The 25262-nt window shown below is 41.5% G+C and overlaps 1 protein-coding gene across 6 annotated transcripts in view; it reads left to right on the forward strand.

Moving 5' to 3' along the window:
• Acsl6 (acyl-CoA synthetase long chain family member 6) overlaps positions 1-25262 on the forward strand; it is a 57501-nt gene that overhangs the window by 26583 nt on the left and 5656 nt on the right. For 5 of the 6 annotated variants that reach the window (XR_013344153.1, XM_026400116.2, XM_026400120.2 and 2 more), the window contains 11 exons: positions 4825-4898; positions 6503-6580; positions 7943-8077; positions 8430-8564; positions 9642-9737; positions 10788-10860; positions 13925-14013; positions 14723-14839; positions 17358-17501; positions 18217-18318; positions 19222-19293. Coding sequence is in view for 5 of the 6 variants with exons in the window: in XM_026400116.2 (XP_026255901.2) it covers positions 4825-4898; positions 6503-6580; positions 7943-8077; positions 8430-8564; positions 9642-9737; positions 10788-10860; positions 13925-14013; positions 14723-14839; positions 17358-17501; positions 18217-18318; positions 19222-19293 (1115 nt within the window). In the remaining variant the exon portion in view is untranslated. Of the gene's footprint in view, positions 1-4824; positions 4899-6502; positions 6581-6637; positions 6716-7942; positions 8078-8429; positions 8565-9641; positions 9738-10787; positions 10861-13924; positions 14014-14722; positions 14840-17357; positions 17502-18216; positions 18319-19221; positions 19294-25262 lie in introns of all 6 variants that reach the window. The other variant, XM_026400117.2, reaches the window with a different exon arrangement.

Consider the following 25262-nt stretch of genomic DNA (forward strand, 5'->3'; position numbering starts at 1 on the left):
ACAGGAACAACCTCTAAGGCATTTGGCAGACCTTTGCAGGATTATCCACGTCATTGGATCATGAGAAATTGGTTTTACTAAAAGGAGATGGATGTTTACCATTCGTTTAAGTGGGCTTAAAGATTTTCCATTGTACTCTACTAAATCCTTTCAGAAAAGAAATAGAGCCCTTACTCTTCAGAAGCTGACATCCAGAGCCAACCCCAGAACTCAAAAATGCCCTTAAGGTTTATGTTGCTTTTTAAATAGAGCTTTCTGAGGTCTTTTTGACATGAGTTTTACAGCATGAATTTTTGGTGACATGATTTTGAAGAGCAGGTCACTGCTGTGACCTCTGGCTTTGGACCCCTGCCTTCTAAGTGTGCCTTCAGGCTTTCAATGGATACTTGGTCACAGGTATTGCCCCATACCTGGAAAGTACTTCATGATGCAGAACAGTGCTGTTGCCCCCTGGAGAGGGCTCACCTCATGTCGAGTGCTTTCCAGACTGTGCATTCACTGTCTAAAGCCAAGGCACCCTACTCAAGCTCTCTGGTGGAAGCAGAATGTATGGGGCCTAGAAAATGGGCTGTGATTTAGTGTCCCCTCCTACTCAAATCTATGTCTGGTGCCAGGGCACAGCTGAAGCAGTAAGCAGACCTTTGGCCTGATAGCACCCAGACTGGCCACGTACTTGGATTCCTTAGACTTCAGGCTAAGCCCATGCTATGCTTCTTGTATCCATCCTCTTGTCAGCACATCAGCCACGTGTGTCCTCAGTGTCACAGCCCAGCTACAGCTTCCCTTGCATGCTCAGTGTCCTGGCTCAGCCTCAGCCAGGGCTACATTGTTCTTTGAGTGGGGAAAGGTGGGAAATATGATCTAAACCTGATATTTGGCCCTTATTCCTCTAGTGGAATAATTCTAGGAATTATTTCCTTCCACCTCATGGTGGACACCCTGTAGAATCAGCCAGTGCTTGGAGCCCATAGTCAGGCCAGGACAGTCTGAAAGGAAGTGAGAGATTATGCTTATTTTATCTAGCAGAGTCTGATGGGTGAGTATGTGGTTGGTTGTTCATTTTAAAATAACCACCAACTGGACAGAAATCTGACTCTGCAAATAAAAAAAAAAAAAGATAATATGTGGGTAAAACTACCCTTGAATGATAGTTATATTTTTATGAGTTAATATAACTTTTCTTCCCAGAGAAGAAAATATAATAGCCTTAGGAAACATACCCTTCTCAGTCTATGTGTCTTTGGTACTATTTTCTTATTTATGCATATTAATTGAATAATTTTTTGAAAACCCACTGTGCATCAGACCTATTATTGGGGGCTGAGGACATGGGACATAGCCCTGCACTCATAAACTCACAATGCATATCAGCAGGCAGTTCCAGTACCATGTGCCCAAGGGTCTGCATCCTAGGCTATATAGGGTACCCAACTTTCGAGTCATCAGGATAGCAGGACACAAAGGATTCTCAGATCTAAGCAAGTTCTGAAAGATTGATAGCTGAAGAAGAAGAGAGGGAAGGGTGTTCCCAGCAAAGGACCCAGCATGCACAGAGGATCAGGAGCAAGATGGAAAATGTTGCTTTGAGGGAAGGTGGAGGGGGCCTGGAGCAAGGCCTGGGGACACTGGAGTTGGAGGTATGATGACATAGGCTTTCCAAATGAAAGAGCAGCGGAAAAGCCAGAGAAGAGATTCTGTCAGCGTTGTCTATGGCTGATTTACTCAGAGGATGTTGTCATAAAACCATCTGTTGGTGCTCCTGGTACTTCCTAGCACTCATGCTGTGTAACTTTAGAATTACCTGACCTCTCTTAAGCCTTGGTTTTCTTGGGTATTAAGCAAATACATTTAATGCTTATGAGTAGAAGGCAGAAATGGACAGTAGTGCTAAGACAAAGTGCTAAGAAATGTGAGGCCTGAGTGGCAGTCCCTGTCACTGACTTCACACAAGAAAAAGAGAGAAGCAGGAAAATCTGCCCCTGGATTCTGCAAATTTGATTGTGCTTAGATCCATGTTGGAAGATTTATTGCTGTTTCTCCATACCAGCAACTTGGAAAAACCTCTATATCATGTTTAACAGAAATGCTGTCAGAGGTATATATTTTCCCAAATCAGAGAAGCAAGCAGAGAATTCTGAAAGCTTGTTATCTCTCACGTCCTAACTGAGCCTTGCAATCTGCTCCCAGAATTTGTTGCCAACATTCTTTTGGTAGGATATTTCTTAGAAATGTGTAGGACCTGAGAGTTCACACGTGAGATTTTTTAAATTTATTTTTTAGTTTTAAGTAGACACAATATCTTTATTTTGTTTTTATGTGGTCCTGAGAATAGAACCCAGTGCCTCAGGCATGCTAGGTGAGCCGCTACCACTTGAGCCACATCCCCAGCCCACACACATGAAATTTGCCAGATGAAACTCAGAATGCTTTCTAGGTCCCAGGACTGTAGGATTTGTATCTAAGAAACAACTACGGGGTGGGGGTAGGGGTTCTTCATGTGGACATGGGTTTGAAGAAAGGAGCAGGGATACAAGAAGGACAGGTGGAGGTGATTCAGATCCCATGGCTCTTTTTGTTTTTGTAACTTTTAAATCACCTCTATTGTTCACAATATGGTCAAAGTGCTGGATCACTGGTCAAAACCTGCCTACCACACCTCTTGAATGCATACATGGGGCTGTTACTGATGCTCTTGTCTCTGTCAAATGGGTCACCAACAAGTTGAGCAAGCAGGTCTCATGGGCTGTAATTATGAGAGCCAGTGTTGGTATTTTTTCTTCTGCTCCTAAATAAAAGCTCAGGTATCTTGTGTCTTTTCTGGCCATTTTCAGGTAATAAAAAGTTCCATGGCCATTGCAAGTCACAGTCAAAATCTTAATTCAAAATTACAAGTATCAGTCTAAACTAGGAAACCTCTCCTTCATTGAGATTCCTCTCCCTCCTCAGCAGGGTTTGCTGTGAGCAGGGGGTGAGGGGGTGGAGCGGCGCGGTATGGTCCCTTCTTTCCTCTTTTCCTCTCTGCTGTTTCTCCTCCCCTCTAATAGAGGCTTCTGCCCTCTTCCACCAGGTACAAAGTAGGGATGGAGAATGAGTAAGTGGTTAATGAACATTTGGAGATGGTTTAGGGCAAATATCTAAAACTTACTCTTTCTTTGGGCATTTCCCTGAGTTCTCCTGATGTAGGCAGTACCTCCCTGCCCACCTCTTGGGCTATCTGCTCCATCCTCTGCTGCAATTCCTACCTCTTTTGTTGAGGGTGGAGCGGTGGAGGGGGGACAAGCCTTTTACCCTAGCAAACAGGAATTGTGGGCAGATTCCTCCTAACACACCATCTGTACCCACTATCTGCTCAGAAGATGTTCCTTCTGTGGACTCCATATCCAATCCCTGGCATGATCATGATGATCATGATTTTGCAACCACTGACTTCTTTACTTGTCTCACTGGTTTCCTCGGTCTAGGCAGCACATTTGGTCTCTTCAAGTGATCCTGTTAGCGTCTGAGTTATCTTGGCTTTCATGTTGGGATGGGCAGGGAGATCCCTTCTTTCCTCCCCTTTTGATAGGCTACTATACAACTTAGTATGGCTCTCATCAAAGAAACGCTCCTTTGCAGGCGCAGTGATGCATGCCTATAATCCCCACTCTGGAGGCTGAGGCAGCAGGATTACAGATTCAAAGTGAGCCTTATCAACTTAGTGAGGCCCTAAGTAACTTAATGAGACCTATCAAAAATTTTTAAAAAAAGGTGGGGCTGGGGAATTAGCTCAGTGTAAAGTGCCCCCTGGGCTCAATCTCCACTACCAAAAGTAACCATTTTTTAAGTGGATAATTCAGGGACGTTTAATACAGTATTCTCTTAGTCTCTCCTCATTTAGCTCTTTTATTTCCTCCTTCTTGACAAGGGTTTCAAGATTAACATTGGTTTATTTGATATTTCATGTGTAACTTCTGCATGTGGTCTGGCCCCACACATTTGGCATTTCATGGCTATTACATGTGCTGCCTCAGTGAAAACATCTAATTTAACATCTTTTGTTCATGGATTATGTCCTGTGACCTTATAAAAGCCCTGTGAGATGGGAACTATTGTCCCTCTTATACAGGCAAGGAAACTATGAGAGAAGTGGCTTAGTGATGTCATGCTGGCTAGGATTTAAGCTCTGTCAGATCTGTCCAGTAGCGACATCAGGGTTGCATCCACATTGATATGAAATGGTGGCCACAATGGCCTCCCTGCCCGCGTGCTCTTTGCTGGGTCCCCACCTACCTCTACCCCCTGAATTATTCTAGCAGTACCTGATTTCCTCAAGGGCCCTCAGGACCAAGTCTCACAAATCATAGTGGAAGGTTATCTGAAGACAAAGTAAGAACATCTATGTCCCATCTTTGCTGATGAGCAGGTGGCAGGGGCTGCCCAAACCCCAGAGACCTCCAGCCTGGCCTGAGCCAGGTAACAGCTGCAGCAGGAAGTCCTTTGCCAGCAGAGACAGGTCAGGCCTAGAATGCAGCATTGAGCACTGGAAGTCTGTGAGGGGACAGGAGAGGCGCAGAGCCTGTGCTCCCAGAGGAAAACAGGAGAAGATACAGAGCCTGAAGTAGTAAGCCCTTCAGGCTGAGGCACTCCATCTGTGCGGGCTCTGAAGGTCTATAGGATGGAGGTGCCTGGAGCAGCATTTATCTTCCTCAAACTCTGAGGTGGCTGAGGATGAAGGCCAGAGGCTTGGGTGGACAGGTGGTGTCCGGGACCGCTAACATGGGCACTATTTTCAAGGAGTGGCCCTTGAACTCCCAACTAACTCCTCTTCTTGCCTTCTATTTTCAGGGAACCCCAAAGGTGCGATGCTCACCCATGGGAACGTGGTGGCTGATTTCTCAGGCTTTCTGAAAGTGACAGAGGTGAATAAAGTAAATTTACTATACAGGTGTCTCTTGAGGACATCCTCAAATCAGTTTCATTGTTTTCTCCCCCCTACCTCCTGCCCCCGGATACAATCTGGGCTTCCTGCCATTCCCAGGCATGAGTTTCTGTTCTCAATAGAGCAAACCCACTTTTAAAGCCCCTTTCAACCCCACTTTTAAAATCCCTTTCAAACACTGAATCAATCCATACCTGACAAACACTTAATTGATTTCTTTTTTAAATTTCTATTAGTTATTGATGGACCTTTATTCATTTATTTGTTTATATGTTTATGAGCCACACATGCTAGGCAAGTGCCCTACCACTGAGCCACAACCCCAGCCCTTAATTGATTTCTAAGAGCACTAAAATACCGGAAGGAAATGTTTGCAAACCTATTTTGCATTTTTAACCTCAAAAATTGAGATAGCTGTGCTTTTGAATGTGTACCTTTATTCAGCAAGTAGCCAGTATTAAGTTGGTTTTCACGTAGGTCAGGGTTTAATTCAGTCATTTTGTGTTTAAGGACTACTAGAGTCTGAGAAACAATCACAACTGCCAATTTATAAGGCTGTACTTAAAGGTAAACCTAAAATCATAAAAGCTTGAGAACTTGGCCTGACAAAAGCATGTTAGTGTTTTATAACCAGCTAAGAAAGGAGAATCCCCAGCATGGTGAGTATGCTCTGCAGTTTCCTTCAGGAGAAAGGATGGTGCCTTTTCATAGAAGTTAGGCCTTGTCTCCACTGTGGAGACTGTCTCTCCAGGTAATAGTATGGAGCCTGCCTATGCCCCAATCACATACTCTGATAGACAACTGTGAGAGACGGTTGGTGACTGAGCCACATTCCCAGGGTTTGTCCAAACTGGTCCAAAAAGGCAGCCCAGAAGAGCCAAGCAGTCCAGCAAAGGAAACTCTTCTTGTTCAGGCCCCCACCTGGCCAGAGCAGCCCCTGTCCCTACCCTTAGTCTCACTTGTGTTGGAGGGCTGCAGCAGGACTCCCTGTCGGCTTTCCCCTTTAAGGCCTCAATCCCTGGCTGTGGCTTGAGAAGCCAGTTTCTGCCATCTGGTTTGGACTTGGCCTTGTCTCCTCCTCTGTCCTGGGCTCTCTGGGCCCCTTTCTCTGAAAAGGACTAGGAAGTGCTGACAAGCCAAGCCCCAGGGAGACTGGGTAAATGGGGTCTGGGGCAGATCCCACAGTTGTGGGGAGGAAAGGGAGAGAGCCAGGCTGGCGCCGACTGACTGCAAGTGAGATGCAGGCCCTTCCCTGCGGAGCCCAACTCTGCTGGTTTATGTGTGCTTCATTTGGCTCTTTGCTTCTGCAGATAACCTAGACCCACTGGCGCTGCCACCTAACACTTCGCTTCCTATGCTGCCCTGTCTCTCTCTTCTTTTCTCTCTGCACCTTTCCTCCCTCCCCCCACACCCTCTCATTTTCTCTCTCTCACATCACTCTGTCTTCACACCCTCCATTCCCTTCCCTTCCCTCCCTCCCTGTTCGCCCCTCCAGGACCATTTCTCTTTAATGTTTTATGACTCTCTTGTTGTCTTCCTGTCAGTGTTTCTTTCCTTTCTGTCTCCCATGCCCGTCACCTGCAGAAAGTGATCTTTCCGAGACAGGACGATGTGCTCATCTCCTTCCTGCCTCTGGCTCACATGTTTGAAAGAGTAATCCAGGTAAGACGCCCACCTGACTGACTGGGATTTGCCTGGGCTCCTTCTGTTTTCTTGCAGAGTCAGTGGGCTCCCACTTGTGCGGATGTGCACTTTTCCTATTTGCCTTTAGCACACATGTTTGAGCGAATGGTGCAGGTAAGGCCCTGGCATTAGAGAGGTACAACCCATGCCTAGAACCCATAACCCTAGCAGGATGTCATTGGTCACTGGTGTTATGAAGTAGGACCCAAAAGCCCTATGCTCAGAAGGTACCACAGTGGTCAGAAGGGTCCAAGGACCTTGGTCACCCCATCAGTTCTCTAGGGAAGACCCAAGCTCATAACATCTGCTCTGCATTGCAACTTTGCAGACATTTGCTTTACCATCCACGCTCTGTGTCCATGTATGGCCAGCACACTCCTGTTTCACGACTCTCATAACTCACAGATTCCTAAAAAAGAGAACAAGCTGTAAAGAATCAAACTGTCACAGCTACTCAGGCTGCAGATGGGGACTGGTATTAGCTTGAGTCTGAGTCAGGCCTGTAGGGGTAAAGAGAGTGAGGGGAGGAATCCATATGTGATTTGGGGACAAAGAATTCTCCATGCATGTGTCACTCAAGGTTCCAGCCTATAAATAAACTGCATCTTTTAATCCTTTCCGATTTTGCCTTGAGAGAGATCTGGCATAATAAGGCAAGCTTTCCAGCTTTCTTGGCCTGAATTAGAATGCCAGTAATTACTGTCAAGTAGTTTTTTAACCCCCGGTAAAGTGAGTAAAGTGAGCTATGCATTCTTAACCTGTAAAGGGTGTGGTTAGGAATATTACTTCACTTGTAGGGTTGCTATAAGCATTAAAGACAGGAGCACATATAAGGACCCTGATGTGCTCTTAGTCCCACTAATAAATAGTCAGACTCCCTCTTTACCCTCTCACCAAACAGCATCCACAGCCAACTCTAGCAGTAGCTCTAGTACCTGTGGGGATAACAAGTCCTTCCATCATTGCTGAGATATCCCTGGGAAAATCCTCATAGTCCAGGACCTGAAACAGACCCATTAATAAGCTATACATATCTCAAAAAGACCTAGTTTCCAGCATTGGGCAGTGGGTGTGGGGGTAGGCATCCATGAAAATGGCTATTTTGGCATCTCCCCAAAGCTCAGAATCCCACTCCACCTCCTGTGCCTTCTCCCTGAGTCTTAGAGGGACTTAGTGTGAAGATATGGGATGGGAAGTCATTCAGATAGCATTCTTTGTGTCTTGTGGCAGCAGCCAGAGCTGGGTTTGGGTTATGGGTGCCCTTTATGGAGTTTGGGATGCTCTGGATTGCGGCCAGGAGTGACCTGCCCATCCTAATGGACTCCTGTCCTCTCCTTCCAGTCTGTTGTCTACTGCCACGGAGGGCGCGTTGGCTTCTTCCAGGGAGACATCCGCCTTCTCTCAGATGACATGAAGGCTCTACGGCCCACCATCTTCCCTGTGGTCCCACGACTGCTGAACCGGATGTATGACAAGGTGAGCCCTGGGGGAGCCAGGCTGAGGTGCTGTTTATCTGCTTATCTAGACAGTCTGTCCTGAAAGAAGTTGCTTCTTTGCATGTATTCCCAACTCTTCTTTTGCTTTTCCTTCTTTAATTTTCTTCCTCTTCTCTAAAATCTTGGTTGGGAGGCATTATTTTAGGAAATTCCATTTCTACAAGATGCCCAGACTTTGGCAGAGTTAACCTTCAGCTTGATGTCAGTGATCTTCTGCAGGAGTATCATGGAGCGTGGCTTTTCTGATGGCCAGTCTGGGCCTTCTTTCTTGGGGACATGTCTAAGGAAAGGCCCTCAGACCCTGACAGATGTTTGCAATGTGTGTTCCTCAGATCTTCAGCCAGGCAGACACTCCATTGAAGCGTTGGCTGCTGGAGTTTGCAGCCAGACGCAAGCAGGCGGAAGTCCGGAGTGGAATCATCAGGAATAATAGTATCTGGGATGAACTCTTCTTTAATAAGATTCAGGTAAGAAATGAGCAAGAATGACACCTGTGTCCAGTGGGTGATCTTACAAGAGAACTAGAGAAGTTCATCCCAGTAACCTATAATCTTATAGAATAATAACACATGAAATAAAAGTTTATCTTACAATTAAAATTTTAAACGACCCATGGTTAAGTAGTTCTCTTGACCTCCACAGGCATCAGGGTGACCTTGCCCTTGGATAGTCTTGATACTGCTCCATCAAGATGCTTCTAGAATCTGAAGATTCTCTTGCTTTTCAGTGTCACCCTGGCCCCATGGGTTTTTCAGCAGCACCAGCTTCTAGCTAGATGCTCAGGAATATTCTTTTCCTTTCCTGTTTCATGTCCCTTCATCCTCTCCAAACCAGTCCAATCCAGAATTGCACATTTTTGTATGTTTGTATGAAGCCTTCAAGCTCTGTATTACCCAAGGAATCTCTAGCTAATTAGTAGAATTACTCATTTTTTTCTTGCTATTCTATTTTTAGCTATAAAAATTAATATTTAAACTCTCTTGGCTCAACTTACAGAAACAAAGTGTTTCAAGTGTTTTTTGTCCTCTGTAGTGCATAGTAAATAAAGCATTGTATTGATTTATACATGAAAAAAAGATAATGTCATTAAAATGGATGTTGGAAGAAATTGCCCTAAATAATTGTTTTGGTTGCTTATGAATGATGGAAGAGTGAGAGAGCAGCTGTATATTTTAAGGAAAGGAGAACCAGTATCATAGAATGCCACACAGACTAGTAACACTTATCTTAATAAACAAAAGAATCGATCAAGGACCTACGGGTTTAGCACAGTGTTAAAGTTGTTGCCTAGCATGTGCAAGACTCTGGGTTCCATCCTCAGCCCCCTGCCCCCCCCAAAAAAATGTTTGGTTTTATTCATGGGTTAAATTGTGTAATTGATTGGGTTTATCATTTGCAAGGGGAAGGGACTTCATCAGTTCATGATCTTCTCTTTGTTCAAAATCTTAGCATCCAGTTGAATATTGGACTTGAATGAGGTCCACATGGGCAGGACACCATCTCAGGTATCACAAATGTTGGCAGATTCTTCCCTCTTCCCACAGGCCAGTCTTGGTGGACATGTTCGGATGATTGTCACTGGAGCAGCCCCTGCATCACCAACAGTCCTGGGATTTCTCCGGGCAGCTCTCGGGTGCCAGGTATTGCCTTGCATGTCCTTACATGGGGGCAGAGGGATGTGCATCAGGGACGAGATCTATTTTACCCTCTACTATACAGAAAAAAAATCCCAGGAACAAGATTTGTGGGATAGATCTCCCTTTTCCAAGGATGCAAAAAAATCCCAGAGCCATTTAAAACCAGGATACCCTTGCCCCATTCTGGAAACACATATGTATGCACTCTGAAAAATTCCTTTCCCTGAGCCCTTGGAAGGTTTTTGCAAAGGACAAAGGGATCAGATAAACTATGTTATGAATCATCCATGAGCCAGGGAAGCTGTACCCCACCTGTACCACATCTCTGCATTCTCTAGCTTACAAAATATCTTCACAGTGTCTTAGAAAAGGAGCACAAGAGTGGGGATGAAAACCCAATTTTATGTTATTTGATTCAGTGGTTTTGTTATCTCTAAAAATTTACTTGTTCATTTGTCCATTCGATTAGTATTTATTAATTTATTACATATGCAGGGTATTGTAACATGATTGTGGCTGATGGGTTTCAAGTCAAGTAAATATGTCTGTTTCATAATTGTGCATGACTATATACTTGTGCTTTAGACGCCGCACGGTTCTTATACTATTCTCCTATTCCACATGGCATTGGACCTGTTCTAAAGGCAGGCTTTCCCATGTGGTGTATTCTTACAAACAAGAAGGGCTCTGGAGGTGAAGATCTTACAAAGACAAAATTAAACATGGAGTGAATTCTGAAATGTGTATCTCTAATGCCCATTTATCCAAATAAAAAATAGAGTCAATATTTGGAAACAGGCCAGAAATCTTTATCCCAGTCTACATAACATTAACTACTAAGTGTCTGTGAAAAAAAGTAGCACTGTTTTTAAGCAAATGAGGCTATGATTGTTGTCTGTATTCAGCTTTCCCTGGAATTACCTGCCTCCAGAGCACCTTCCCTTGACCTTCCTTACCAGGAAGCAGCCCAATGGATGTTAGCTGACTAAAAAGGGCAGCCGGTCAGTTCTGGGAGGGTATGTGCCCACAGTGATTTTCAAGTTTTTCTTGAAGGTTTATGAAGGTTATGGCCAAACTGAGTGTACTGCTGGATGCACCTTCACCACACCCGGGGACTGGACTTCAGGTAGGATGGGTTAGAGGTGTGGGAACAGCTTGCAGGCCACTGTTACGAAAACAGCAGGATCTAAAACTCCCTCCTGGAAATTGAGTTTGCATGAGTCATTTAGGGGAAAAAATTAAAAGGAATAGAAGAAAAACATTGATGATGGTTATGTACAAGTTGTGATGTTATGGGTCTGTTTTCTTTGTTGTGAATTTTTTTGTGTGTTTTCCTATTGTTTTTATATTTTCCCATTTCCTTCATAGAAGAATAGACCAGAAGATTACGATTCTAGGTGGAAAAATGCTTATAGTATCATTGTATTTGATTTTATGAATTCTAAATATCACACAGCCTTGCTTGTAGTCATTTCAGAACTAGGTTTTAGAATGAAAGGCTATGAATTAGATATAACTTGTAAAGGAGAAGCATGTTTATAGTGAACATGCTTTCTATCTCTCTCTCTCTCTCTCTCTCTCTCTCTCTCTCTCTATATATATATATATATATATATATATATATATATATATATAATCTTTTTCTGGTACATTATAAGTATTCGTAATTACAGAATTCACTTGTCATTTATAATATACATACCATAAATCCATCAATCACATTCCCCAGTAAATTCCCTTTCCTTCTCTCCTCCTCCTCCCTTCTTCTTATTGCTTGTTCCATTCTACTGATCTCCCTTCTATTGTGTGTGGATTGAACCCAGAGGCACTATATTACTGAGTGACATTACCAGTTCTTTTTATTTTTTGAGACAGGGTCTCACAAAGTTGCTGAGGGTCTTGCTAAGTTCCTGAGGCTGGTCTCAAATGTGTGATCCTCCTGCCGTAGCCTCCCAGCTCGTTGAGATTATAGGCATGTGCCACTGTACATAGCTTATTAATATTTTATTTTTTTAAATATTTTTTAGTTGTAGATGGACACAATACCTTTATTATTTGTTTTTAGTTTTATGTGGTGCCAGGGATTGAACCCAGTACCTCACACATGCTAGGCAAGTGTTCTACCACTGAGCCACAGCCATAGCCCCATAGCTTATTAATATTTTAATTGGTGCATTACAATTATATAAAAAAGTAGAATTCCTTGTGACAAAATTAAACATGGACATAGCATAATTTGGTAGAGATTTTGTTCCCCAGTATTTCCCCATCTGCCTTCCCTTCTTCTCAACCTCCTTCCTCTGCTCTATTGGCCTCCCCTCTATTCTTCTAATCGAGAACTGTTTCTTAAGAGTCCTTTTGGGAAATATGGTCTCCTAGGAGGCAGTGGTACCTTGATAAGGAGCAGTTCCCCTCCACACTCCCATTCTGAGGAGATTTGTCCCTCAGGTGTGTGGGTAGTAGGTCTGTGATAGGTAGCCCATCTGTCCTTCACCAGATTTAGACCAGATACTGGAAGAAGCTGAAAAACAACAAATCTTCAGGATAACAACTTCTCTGTGAGCCTAGGCCACTGTTTGTGCCTGAGTTTGCTCAACTCCAAACTGGAAAATTGGGGATGATGTACATGCAAGAAAAATATGCTTATAAATACAACATTATTTTCAGAGTACCTTGAGATAGTCTGTAGAAACATGATAGGAGGATCCTAAACAAAATCATATGTAGCCAATCCAAGTATGGAAGTTTTATATATTTTTAAATTCTGTCTCTTTAAACTCTAGCCAGATAAAGCCCATTTACAAAAAATATTTTTATTCGTTGTAGTTGGACACAATACCTTTATTTTATTTATTTTTATGTGGTGCCAAGGATCGAACCCAGCACCTCACACATGCTAGGCGAGCGCTCTACTGCTGAGCCACAACCCCAACCCCAAAGCTCATTTTTTATGGTTGTTCCTTAATCACTCTGTCACTGGAAAATCTTCAGGAATCATCTTTAGAGGTCCTGGCTCACTATTTTTTTTTTCTTATTGCTGCCATCATATTGGCAAATCACTCTCACATATCCCCTTCCTTTTGGACACATATTTTGTACTGGGGAATGAACCCAGTGGCGCTTAACCACTGAACCACATTTTCAGCCCCTTTTTATATTTCATTTAGAGACGGGATCTTGCTAAGTTACTTAAGGCCTCACTAAGTTGCTGAGGCTCGCTTTGAACTTACTATCCTCTTGCCTCAGCCTCTGAAGCTGTTGGAATTACAGGCATTCACCACCACACCTAGCCAAAATGTTTGATTTTTATTCCTTTGTACCTTAAAAATCAATAAAGCTATTGGATATGAGGGAGTTTGATATCTTTGTATAATACTGTAAAAGGTTCAGCAGCCTTTCTTTTAAAAGAGAAACCATAGTGTCACTGCTTGTTTTTCATAGACTAGTTTACTTTTCTTTCAGGACCTTGGCTAGCACCTGCTGTAAAAATCCTTCAAATTAAAACCACAAACAATGACTAGAAAATAACAGATACAATTAGGTGGTTGGTGTATATATAAGACCAGAAAATCTGGCATCTCCCCACCCTAAGAGGGTGAGTTACCACATTCCAGTTGTCTCTTCCCTTTTTTTTCAAAGCGTCATGTGTAGACCAGCAGCAGCAATATCACTCACCATGGTGCCTTTAAGAGTTGTAGAGTCTCATGCCTCAACCCAGACCTACTGAGTCAGAACCCACAATTTAACAAAATTGCTAGGTCCTTTCTGTGCACCAATAAATAGGTTAGTGGCTAGAGGAAAAACAATGATAGTTGTATTGTATAATCCCCAAACCAAGATGCATGATCTGACAATGTGGACAATGTTTTAATGTGGACACTATTGTAAAAGCTCCTGACTCCCTCCGTTCCCAGGCTCCTGTGCAGGTTGGTGCTAGACCAGGTGTGCCTGTCTCTCTCTTTTAAGAATCAAATGTAAAATGAAGTTCCAGGTGGAGGTTGGCCTTTGCTTTCTCCAGAACTTTGTTTTATCATCAGTGCTTGCCTGTGACAAATACCTTTCTAAAGCTGCTTTGTTTCGATCCATAATTCCCCACTTTGACCACTTAGGAGTTTACAGCCAAGTGGAGCATTTTCAGTGCTGAATTGGATCTGAACACTGATTAGTGCCATCTTACTCTGGTGTTCTAGGGCATGTGGGAGCACCTCTGCCCTGCAATCATATCAAGCTTGTTGATGTGGAGGAGCTGAACTATTGGACCTGCAAAGGAGAGGGAGAGGTAAACTTAAGGATATAGCCATTCATGTCTGTGAGTAAAAACAAGCAAATAAAAACAGTAGGAATGAAATTATTTTCCTTTCACCTTGTATATACAGTCATTGAATTGATTAATTTGACTTCAAACAGGCCCCCTTGCCGGGACTGAGTAGGTCTAGATCAATATTTTGAACTCCCCAAATTTGTTTTTAAAATCCCCTGGTTTTTTTCCTAACTGTGGCCTGGCCTGCTTCTGTGTAATCTGTCCCCAGAAGAAATGGCCATGTACAAATAGACCAGATGGGGTGGGTTGAGCTCTGTGCTTGCTCATTCCATTGGAGGGGTGGGAGAGCTGACTGCCTGGTAATGAAACAAGCATCTTTGGCAGAATCAGCCAATCATCAATATCTGTGATGACACCCCATTGAGTGTCACAAAGTAACCTATGGTCAGGGCCAATTGGGGCTCTTGCAGAAGAGATGGCAGAGGGAGAAGGGTAACCAGAACAGGGGGGAACATAGGCAGGACCCTGCTTGAGAGAAGACAAGGAACAGTTTAAAAGACAGAGAGAGCTGGCAAGTGTTTGGTGTCCAATGTTCCCATCACTGAGGTTTATACAGTGGTTTTCCTGATGGGTAGCATTCCTCATTCTCCCTATGCCTGGTGACGGCTTCTCATTATTGGCATTCATCATACTGTGGCTGAGAGAAGCCATGGCGTTTCACCCACAGATCTGTGTAAGAGGACCAAATGTGTTCAAAGGCTACTTAAAAGATCAGGACAGGACAAAGGAGGCCCTGGACAGTGACGGCTGGCTTCACACTGGAGACATTGGGAAATGGCTGCCGGTATGTGTGTTTAAAATCATGGCGCTCCAAATGTTCTGGTGGTAGGAGGTATGTGATCTGGAACCTTGAGGCAGAAATCTTCTGGAGTAGAAGAAGGGAGATGTCTGGGAGATCTGAGAAGTGCTTGGAGCGGAGAGGGAGGATGCCTCAGTTCCTCTGACTCTGCCAGCAGTTGCTCTTGTCACCTTGAGCAAAGCCCCATCCCTCTCTTGGGCTCCACAATGACACACTTATAGAAAAAGAGAGCAAGCCTTCATAGCATTCTTTGGTCATGGTCCACAACTTCTATCCAAGTCAAATTTGCCTTGTTCTTTCATTGTTTAAACTGGAATAGTAACATTATTTGCTGTTCTGAGGAACAAATGAAAATATCTATAAAGCACTTAGGACAATACCTGGTACATAGGAGATACTTTGATGGATGCTTTGACTAGTAGAAGGCTCTGCTGCCAACATGGAGAGCCCTTGCTTGGTGCAGCCCAGTCTGGAAGGCTCTTCGGTGTCTGGAAAGTTTTGCTAAGGTTTGAACTAGACATTGAGAGGCATTAAATTTATCAGGCATATGAATGATATAGATTCCTGTCTGGACCCTGTGGACTGGCAGGCCAGTTTGCCCTTGCTTGGATCTATATGCTTCCCTTAAGAAACCCTCATGCCTGGGGCAGACAGGAATTTATGCCCAGTGTATGCTCTGGGCCAGGGACTCTGTTCAGGAACACATATTTTTCAGCACTATCCAGCCCGATGTGATGGGCATGAGCAGGGGAACATACACCTGGGGAAAGGTGGGAGAGGACAGGTGCCTATTGGACCCAAATCTCAGAATAAGCCTTGATCTAAGAGGAAAGGAAAGATTGAGAAGCACAGGTTAGAGTAGAGATTTGAGGAGGGGTATAAGGCAAGCAGTCCCAATTGAAGGCCCACAGGTATGGGGTCCTGTTCACCCGCAGAGGGCAGACTGTCTCATCAGCTCTCGCTTGCATCCACACCTTCCAAAGCCCTACACTTTATTTTAGATTAGAAGGCTCTCAAAATTGTAAAAGTTCAAAGTCCCAAAAAACTTAGATATGCTGCTGATGTCCTGAACTTGAATGAAACCACCCACCCCACAGGGCATGGTGAGAAGCAAGTGAATCAGTTCATGTGAAACTCCATGCACTCCAACACAGCTCCATGCACTCCAAACAGCAGGCAGGAGGCCTGTGAAGTCAGTTTCTAAAGTTTTTATTTTTAAATGATGGCTGAATTTTAATTAAAATTGTTACTATAACAATTCAAATAAATATGTATTCTTTCTAAATTTCTCATGTAAGACAGCCATGCCTTCCTGGCATAAGTTCCACTTAACCATGATATGATTTTCTTCATATTGTTTTTCTAAAAGTTATGTTTGGCCTTTCTACTTATACATTTGATTGGTCTGCAATTTTCCTTTTATACAACTCTATTATGTTTTTTGAGAGTAGCCTGTAATTTCTTTTTATGTACTATTCTATTATGAGTTGATGAGTATTTTGATACATCCCTTTTCCTGTGTTTTGGAAGAGTATATGCAAGGTTTGAATGTACCATTCTTGAAATTTAGGTAGAAATTATCTATAAAGACATTTGCTTTGGGGTGAGGCTGTAGCTTAGTGGCAGAGCACTTGACTAGCTCAAGTAAGGCACTGAGTTCAATCCTTAGCATCACATAAAAATAAACAAATACAAGTTCTGAAACATTTTTTAAAAAAGACATTTGCTTTCAGAAATCATTATTATTTTATAACATTAGATAGATCAAGGAAGAGGTATAGTTTTCTAATTTAGAAAGACCTGAATTCAAGTCCTGATCCCCCTGCTTCCTAATTGTATGGCTTTGGGAGAGTTACCTGAACTGTCTGATCCTCATCTCATCTGTGAAACAAGGGTGACAACTCCCAGCTCATGGGATGCAATGAGAACCAAAGAAACCAGTATAGGAAAAGCAATTGATGTCCACCAGGGTTTTGAGCAAAACAGGGCCTGCTTATTTTTTGTCTCATAGAGGTTGCTCTGGCTCTGTTAGCTCAAACAGATCGAGTGGGGACAGAGTATATGCAGAAGTCTGGTCAGGATGTGGTTTTGATGGGAGGAGGCAGTAGAGAAGAAAGGGATTTATGAGTAAGGATGGATGAGCCTGACAGCTAAAGATCCAGGAGAGGCAAACAGGTTTGGGGCTCGGTGGCTGGAACAGTTTTGAGGAGCTTCATGTAGGGTGTGTTGCATCCTGCTGGAAAAACAGCCTAATTTTTGAGCATTTTGAGAATAGTGAGGTTCTGGGAGGTCTGTGAAAAAGAAGTGGAGATCTTAGAAAGATGTGGGAGTAGCCAAGGAAGAAGATAGGATAGTGAGTACTCAGGACTCAACAGAGCTTGAATGTCACTGACCTGTGATGCACAGCAGGAAGGAGCAACTTGGGGAGGGGTAGGGAAGGGCAGAGTTGAGGGACTCTGTCTTGAGGGTATCATCTTAGGAAGCTGTTTGTCCAACTCCACAGGAGGGAACTCTTAAAATTATTGATCGGAAAAAGCACATATTTAAACTTGCTCAGGGAGAATACGTTGCACCTGAGAAGATCGAGAATATCTATATCCGTAGTGAACCTGTGGCACAAATCTATGTCCATGGAGACAGCTTAAAGGTAAGGCTACCCATGCTCCATCCCTTCTGCAAGCACAGGACTGCTGAAAAATCTAAATTAAATTTTAGTTTCCAATCAGACACCAGGATCCACCTAAACAAGTCCTTTCTAAAAAAGAAATCTTGATTACTTGTATTTTGGTTAACTGCAGTTAGGTCAAGTAAATTGTTTGAAGTAGCAGTCATAAACATGCCCACTACTTTTAACTTATGTTCCACTTATTTCCAAGAGAGATTTTTGAGATGAGATGCAAAGACAAAATTTTATAGATAAATGGGTATAGTATTACACACAAATAATGGTTCTGATGATAATATAGTTTATTAAGATTAAATTATTTCGGGGGGTTATACTTATTTTGCCATTATTATTATTTAGATCATTAACATGAATATAATTAAATATTAAATTATTTTTGAAGAAAATACCATTCGAATCAACGTTGGGATATCAGTCTAATTTTACTGATTCTTGATGTCCTTAAATATCCACCATATCAAATGTAGGGGGATATATCAGGAAATGAACAGTCAAGAATGTGTGATATATTAGAGAAAATGTTTCATAACATGAGAGAATGTTTCATAAGCATATGCTTATTTTTAGAAAAGGGTGGAGTCTGAGGATACCAAGAGATTATTTTTAATGCTGGATCACAAATAACCACTTTAAAAGCTTTTGTCATGATTATGTTTTCCTTTGGTGGGCATTGTAGGCCTTTTTGGTGGGCATAGTAGTGCCTGACCCTGAAGTCATGCCCTGCTGGGCTCTGAAGAGAGGAATTGAAGGACTATATACAGATCTCTGCATAAATAAGGTCAGTATCTTAGGGCTGTTTCCTCAAAGGCTGTTGAGTGTTTTATGATGCCACATAAGAAAAGGACAGAAAAATCAGCGAAATTTGAACACAGAGGGAATTTCTAATATTACTTTATATACAGTGGAAATCCTAAACCAGAGGTTTGTCTTTTAGTTACTATTGAAGAAGTTCATGTTTCTTGTTGGAAATTTGACCAGCTATTGGATTTTAGAATCAAGAGACATCGCTTATCCAGCCCTGTTGTGTTACAGGCCGGAGGACAGGCCAGGGAGGAGGTGACTCTCCCAAGGCCACGCAGCTGGCAAACAGCAGAGTCAGATGCAAGCCCAGGCTTTCTGACTCACTGAACATGCACTCTCCAAATGTGATTTTGTATGTTCTGAGTTTATAGAGATAGTCGTGGAATTGAAACAGGAACACAGTTCTTTCTGCTTAGAGCATTGGCCATTCCCACCTTCCTGAAACCTTCTCATAGCACATGTTAGAGGAGGACTGCTGCTCTCTAACCTTAGCATTAGCCTTTCAAGTCTCTTGGTCTATTTCTGAGCAGCAGCCATATACCCCCCCACTCCACCCCAGGCCCTGGGCTCATCTAGGGGCAGCAGGACTCACCAGGCTGACCAACAGGCTGCTTTTAAATTTAAAAAAAAAAAAATTCCTTTTTTTTTTTTTTTTTTTTTGATCACTGAGCCTGTTTATGGCCACTCCTCTGGCCATTTGCAGCCCTTTTTTGTCTGATGCAAGGTAGTGATTGAGACGCTGCCAGGGAGCAACACCTCCAGATGGGCAGGTGCAAGTGATCAGATGTCTTTACCATCACCACCATCAAAATATGTTGTTTCCTCTATGCCCATTTCAAGATATGTTCTTATAATTTTATTTCTGTGATTTTTAATTCAGGAGCTGAAGAAAGCCATTTTGGAAGACATGGTAAGGTTAGGAAAAGAAAGTGGCCTCCATTCTTTTGAACAGGTAACTATCACCCTCCCTACACTCTTTATAGCCCTTTAGTTAGTGATGAAAATTAAATTAACCCAGTGGCAACTCTGACCTAGATTTCCTTGCCCTTTATGGTGTGGAAGCCAGCAGGCTGTGTACCAATGGACCCCTGAAGGCCTGTTTGGGTTGACTACAATAGCCGCTTCCTGAATTAAAATAGGTCATTGGATAAGTGAGACAGTGCTTGTCCTTATAATCTCATGCATTCATAAGGCTGAAATATTACCCCCACTGTCACTGGTAGTTCATGTGTACCTGGTCTGTATCCCAAGATGCCTGTAATACTAAAGACCAGAGTCCTGTATTATTTTTAATTTTATGGGGACTGTCTTCTTGGCTACAATGGGTACGCTTACTTGCTAAGACATTGGATAGATTTGGGTCTTCCCTCAGGCCATTGATATCTGTCATCTAAGTGTGCTTTCTACAAAGAGGAAGAATGTTTAAAGAGAAGACAGGCAATTCTCTAAGACATTTACTCTTTGCAATGTTCTTACTATAACTGAGCTCATAAGCATGTACATGATACATGTACATGGTACATGTAAGTACTTACATGTACCATTTATACAACCTCCTTTGTCAAAAATTCAAGGAGAAAAATTCTCTAAAATCGTAACATCTTGATTTAAAAATGTTCTTTGTATTTAAAATAATTATTTTTCACAAAAATGAACATCCTGGAAGAATTTTTTTATAAAGTTTTGTTTCCTCATATATTGTGGGGGGGTCTGCAAGGTTTATGAAAATTTTAAATTTTTGTCTGTTTATTTGATGATAACCTAGAAACATTTTTTTAAACAGTTTTTTTTTTAGAGAGAGGGGGAGAGAGAGAGAGAGAGAATTTTTTTAATATTTATTTTTCAGTTCTCAGCAGACACAACATCTTTGTATGTGGTGCTGAGGATTGAACCCCGGGCCGCATGCATGCCAGGCGAGCACGCTACCACTTGAGCCACATCCCCAACCCTAGAAACATTTTTAAAGTGAGTTTTAAATATAAAATTCTTGTAATGTATTGATTTGCAGTTAAAAGACATTTTCACCAGGCTGGGATTATAGCTCAGTGGTAGAGTGCTTGCCTAGCACATGTGAGGCACTAGGTTTGATGCTCAGCGCCACATAAAAATAAATAAATAAAATAAAGGTATTGTGTCCATCTACAACTAAAAAACATTTTTAAAAAAGCATTTCCACCAATCAAGATTTTAGTGTCTTAATTTCAAACTGAGGGAATCTAAACATATTTTTAGGATCTAAGAATATTGCTATTTCTCTCTAAATGGATGAATGTAAACATCTGTCAGTATGTTTTTAGAACAATTAAATCCTGGATAAGTAAATCTTGAGGCTTTCAGGCAAGTTACATTTATTTTTCTAAATGGAAGGTCAATTGGGGGTTCATAATAATAATTTAAATTTACAAATTTTATAGAACTAATTTCATTGCCCTACCTTGATGGGGAGTTGTGTTACTGGATCACATGTGACCATGTAGTCCATGGGCCACAAAGGAGTGAGTGGTCCCAGACCCAGTTGGTCTGGGCCTCTGTCATAATTTGAAGGGCAGGCTGTAAGCCCTCTAGAAACTCTCTTGTAGGCATCCTTCCACATTAATAAGGCCTGCACGCCCTCTGCTGGCATTAAGATGCATGACTTCCCCGCTACATAAGAACCCTCCCAGGCCATCCAGATTGCTTTTCACAGAAAATCAATCAACTATCTCTTAAGATTGTGCTTAAAAGGGACCTTTGATTAAGTTTCCAGTGTTAAATTATTGCTTGGTTAGGTCCTTTACTGAGAGGAGACGTGTTCTTGGCTTTCCACATGCCTTATACAGTTTCATCTATCTTCACCATGGTAACCTCAAATACAGAGCTGCCATGTGGCATCCCTGAGGGTCTTTAGTTATATTGCCAAGGTTGTCACCTCCAGGTTTTTTCTGTTCCCCTTCTCCTTGTTCCTCGGCTTCCTCCCCACCACAGTGGAGAGCAAGCACCAGGCCTCAGGCCTGAGGAGGGCATTCTCCCGGTGGAGAGCCAAAGCTCAGCCCAAATTGTTTCAGTTAATCCATAATCCATTGTCAGCTTGTCCTAGGACTTTTCCCTCCTCAAAAATGAATGGTCAGTGAAGGCTTAACTCTAAACGTACACATGCAAACAGCCAAGTCCAGAGTTTAAATAATTTATTAAAAGCTTTTAGAAGTTCAGATTTTCTGAGAGAGGTTAATTTCCATTCAACTTTAAACTACCAAAAAAAAATTTTTTTTGATATACTGTAAGAATCACTTCCAAAACCATGCAATTCCTCAAATTAAGCCAATCATTATTAATTTATAGAGAGCTTTGGAAGATATATTTTAATGAGTAGATAGGAAGCATTTATGATAATTGTATCAACTTATAATTATTAAAATATGTAGGTGACTGGGAAATATTTGAGCATATTTAACATCATGATTAATAATTTTCTTGATATTTATGTGCCTTATGAATTTGCATAGGCAATATGAACTATCGGTGAGTAATAGATTTCTTGAATTCTAACTAGTGAAGCCCTCACTGGGAATATTTTACTATATTTCCTCCCACTGAATTGATTACTTACCTAGTCAATTTGCCTTTAACTCAGAAATGATCATTTTCCTAATTCATTTAAATGTTTTATCTTTTTTCTTTATTGCTTCTGTCCTAAATTATTCACTCTGTTTATTATCTACTAGCCATGTTGCGTTAAAGTTTTCATTGAGTGATACCTTTGAAAAAATTAAAATATTATATTCCTTCAAAATTGTGAAAAGCTCATGCTTTTATGAGTTGACATAAAAATTGGGAAGCCTCTTTCATAGCATGTGTAGCATTACAGGAGAAGAAGGATTCTTATGCTTTTTTTACAGGTTCACAATTGGGCAGTTTGGTTCTTATTATAGAAAATTGATTTACTTCTGAAAAAAAAAAAAAACAAAAAACTATTGTTGAGGCCCACAGTTAAGGTCAGTTAAATGACTGGTTCAACTCCTTTTTTCCCCCACTTACTGACCAGACTTTTTCTTACTTAAGCAGATTTTATAGGTATTTTTATAGAAGAATTGAAATGGACTCGAGTGTAGGTCAGACTCAAGCAAGGACTGGCATCCTGGCAGCAGGGCTGTTCTAATCTGCTCACTGAAGGACTGAAACGGGAGCTGAGTTTAGGCTGCTTGTTTGCTTGGACTTTGCAAGGTTGTACTTGATGATATAGTCTGTTCTCAGGCAGAGCTATTTTTCAGGCAGACAGGTTGAATTGCAGATATCCCACTCAATCTCTGTACCAATATTTGCTGCAGAGAGCTGGTTTGGCAGATTTTCAAAGTGTACTTGTTTCCATTCTTCTATAAAAATACCTATAAAATCTGCTTAAGTAAGAAAAAGTCCTAAGATCATGTTTTATTTTATAGTCTACTCACCATCTAAATAGCATTATGTAGCTCTCCCTACAAAATTCATCTTCCCTGTACTGTGTATTTTATAGATTGTCACTGCCATATTTTCAGAGGTGTTTACCCTAAATCCCAGTAATGAGCATAGATCCTTGTCCCATTGATACAGTGCTTTTCGCATGCTAATGGGAATGCAGATTAGCTGAAATCCAGGCTGCATGGAAACTGTAGAAATTATATCTTGATTTGTGTGTCTCCTTTTAAAAATTATATTATTAATTGATGAGCAAAAGAAGGAGGGGAGATGCTTTACATCTACTAAGGTCTTTATGTGATATTGTTTCTATCAAAAGAGAACTTTTGTACTGTTCGTTTTACATATTGACAGTAAATATGAGCTATTATACTACATCACATCAATTTATATAGAATTAAAAGTTACTTGAAAGCCTCTAAATTACTTTAGATTATGTTAATGTTTTCTGCAAGCTAATTAATTTTTTCACCAAATGGTGATTTCCAGACTTTTAAAAGTAGAAGTTAAATGACATCTTGTACAAAAGTTGAGCAGTACTGCCATTGTTGGATTGGCGCTCCATACCCTGCTTCTCCCTAACCACTTAACCACCTTGCCTCTTCCCTCCTCCATGCTACCTCCACTGTCTCTGCCTCTCCCCTACCTCATCCTCCACCCTTCTCCATGTCCATACCTGCTACCTCTCTAAACCCACATCACTTCCCCCCAGGATGACCTCTGTAGACTCCATCCTTCTCAGTATACCAAACTTCTCTCTTGGGACCTATTTCCAAAGAATTGCACATGTCCTAGGATGATTTATGCCTGATAACAACAAGGGTCCAAAAAATAACATCCTTATTCCTGAACAAATGCTTGCTTCTTTGAGTAAAAAGCACAGGGAGAGTTTGCAAACAAAATGTCTTTATAAGAATTTTAATTAATTTCGAAATTCTTCACAATACCAAACTTTAGCCAATAGCCTCAGATTTCCAGCTATTAAAGTTGGAAATCCAAGCAGGAATCCTTTCCACAAGTGAGGTGAAGTTAGTTGGCTGCCTGTAATGCTAGCTGAATTTTTAGCATAATGTTTGTTCAACTCCTGACTTAAAAGGCTCCAAATGCTGTTTTACTGAAGTATGCTACTCTAAGACAAATATGTATCCTTCGTTTGAACAAATATCTTAAGAGATAAAGATGAATCTGATTTATTAATGCTGTACTCATCTGAAAACTTTCACATTAAATAGGTACAAATAGGGGTAAAAATGGCAGAATCTGTTAGAATTTTTTATGGAGGATCACAAGTTCAAGGCAAGCCTGGACAACTTAGCAACACCCCTTCAAAAATAATAATAATTTATAATAATAATAATAGATGGGAGATTAGTAAAGCAAGTAGGTGGAGAAGGAGGGGGAGGGAAAGGAAAGGTACTAGAATGAGATTGATCAAATTTTGTCAGGTGCATAAATGACTATGGCATAATGAATCCCACTACTATGTACAATTATGATGCAACAATAAAAAAAAATTTTAAAAAGGGCTGGTACTGTTGCTTAGAAGCCAAGCAACCCAAGATTCAATCCCTAAATTAAAATTAAATTAATGAATGTATTGAAGAGTTTTCTGAGCAAAAAAATGCTTTGTTATCTTTAAATACCTACCTGCCGGGGTAGCAGACTGTTAGCATCAGAGAGTTTGAAAACAGTTATTGAAATTCCTTGCATATACATTGATTTTTTTTAAATAAGCTCTTTTCTGAATTGTGTCTTTGGACTTTTTGAACTGTTCTCATAGGACAGTGGCTTTGGACACAGTGACCTCTCACTCTTCTTCCCATGGCTTCTACACACTTTGATTCCTCTCTGCTCCGTAAGTCACTCCTTCACTCTCTCAAGCCCAGGCTGCATCTCTAAAACATGTTCAAATGTTCAAAATCCATTTTATCTCAGAAGCCTGTAAATCTTAATGTGAACACTTGATCTACCCACCTCTCTGTGTTCCTCCTCCAGTTTTTAACATTGTAGTATTTTCTCAAGCAGAGATCTAAAGTTATTCTGACCTCTCTTTCTTTACTACTTACCCAAACCAATAAACCAATTGCAAATGCTACTTCAAAGCTGACTTCTACCCCCAACACCAACTTCACAGCCCAAACCACAATCTGTGTTGCCTGTTGGCTGGTCTTCTGTCTTCCACTCTTCCCCTACTTCTTTCTTAACAGAGTAATCTTTCCAAAGAGCCCTTCTGATCCCGTTTCTTAATACTTAAAATTGTTTAAAGAGTCATGTCCAAACTCCCTAGCTAGTTGTATTGCTCCTTTATGATTTGACCAGTTAACTTCACAAACTCTATTCCTATGCCTCAGCCTACACTGAGAGTGTTCCAGATATGTGTTGGCCCATATTGCCTCTCTGAGTACCTTGCTAACCACGGACAATATAGCAGGCACCCTCTCCCCTGGCTATCTTCATCTGTCTAAAGCCTACTTATCCTTCAGAGTTTAA

This window comes from Urocitellus parryii, chromosome 1 (genome assembly GCF_045843805.1).
Source record: "Urocitellus parryii isolate mUroPar1 chromosome 1, mUroPar1.hap1, whole genome shotgun sequence".
Classification (NCBI taxonomy): domain Eukaryota; kingdom Metazoa; phylum Chordata; class Mammalia; order Rodentia; family Sciuridae; genus Urocitellus; species Urocitellus parryii.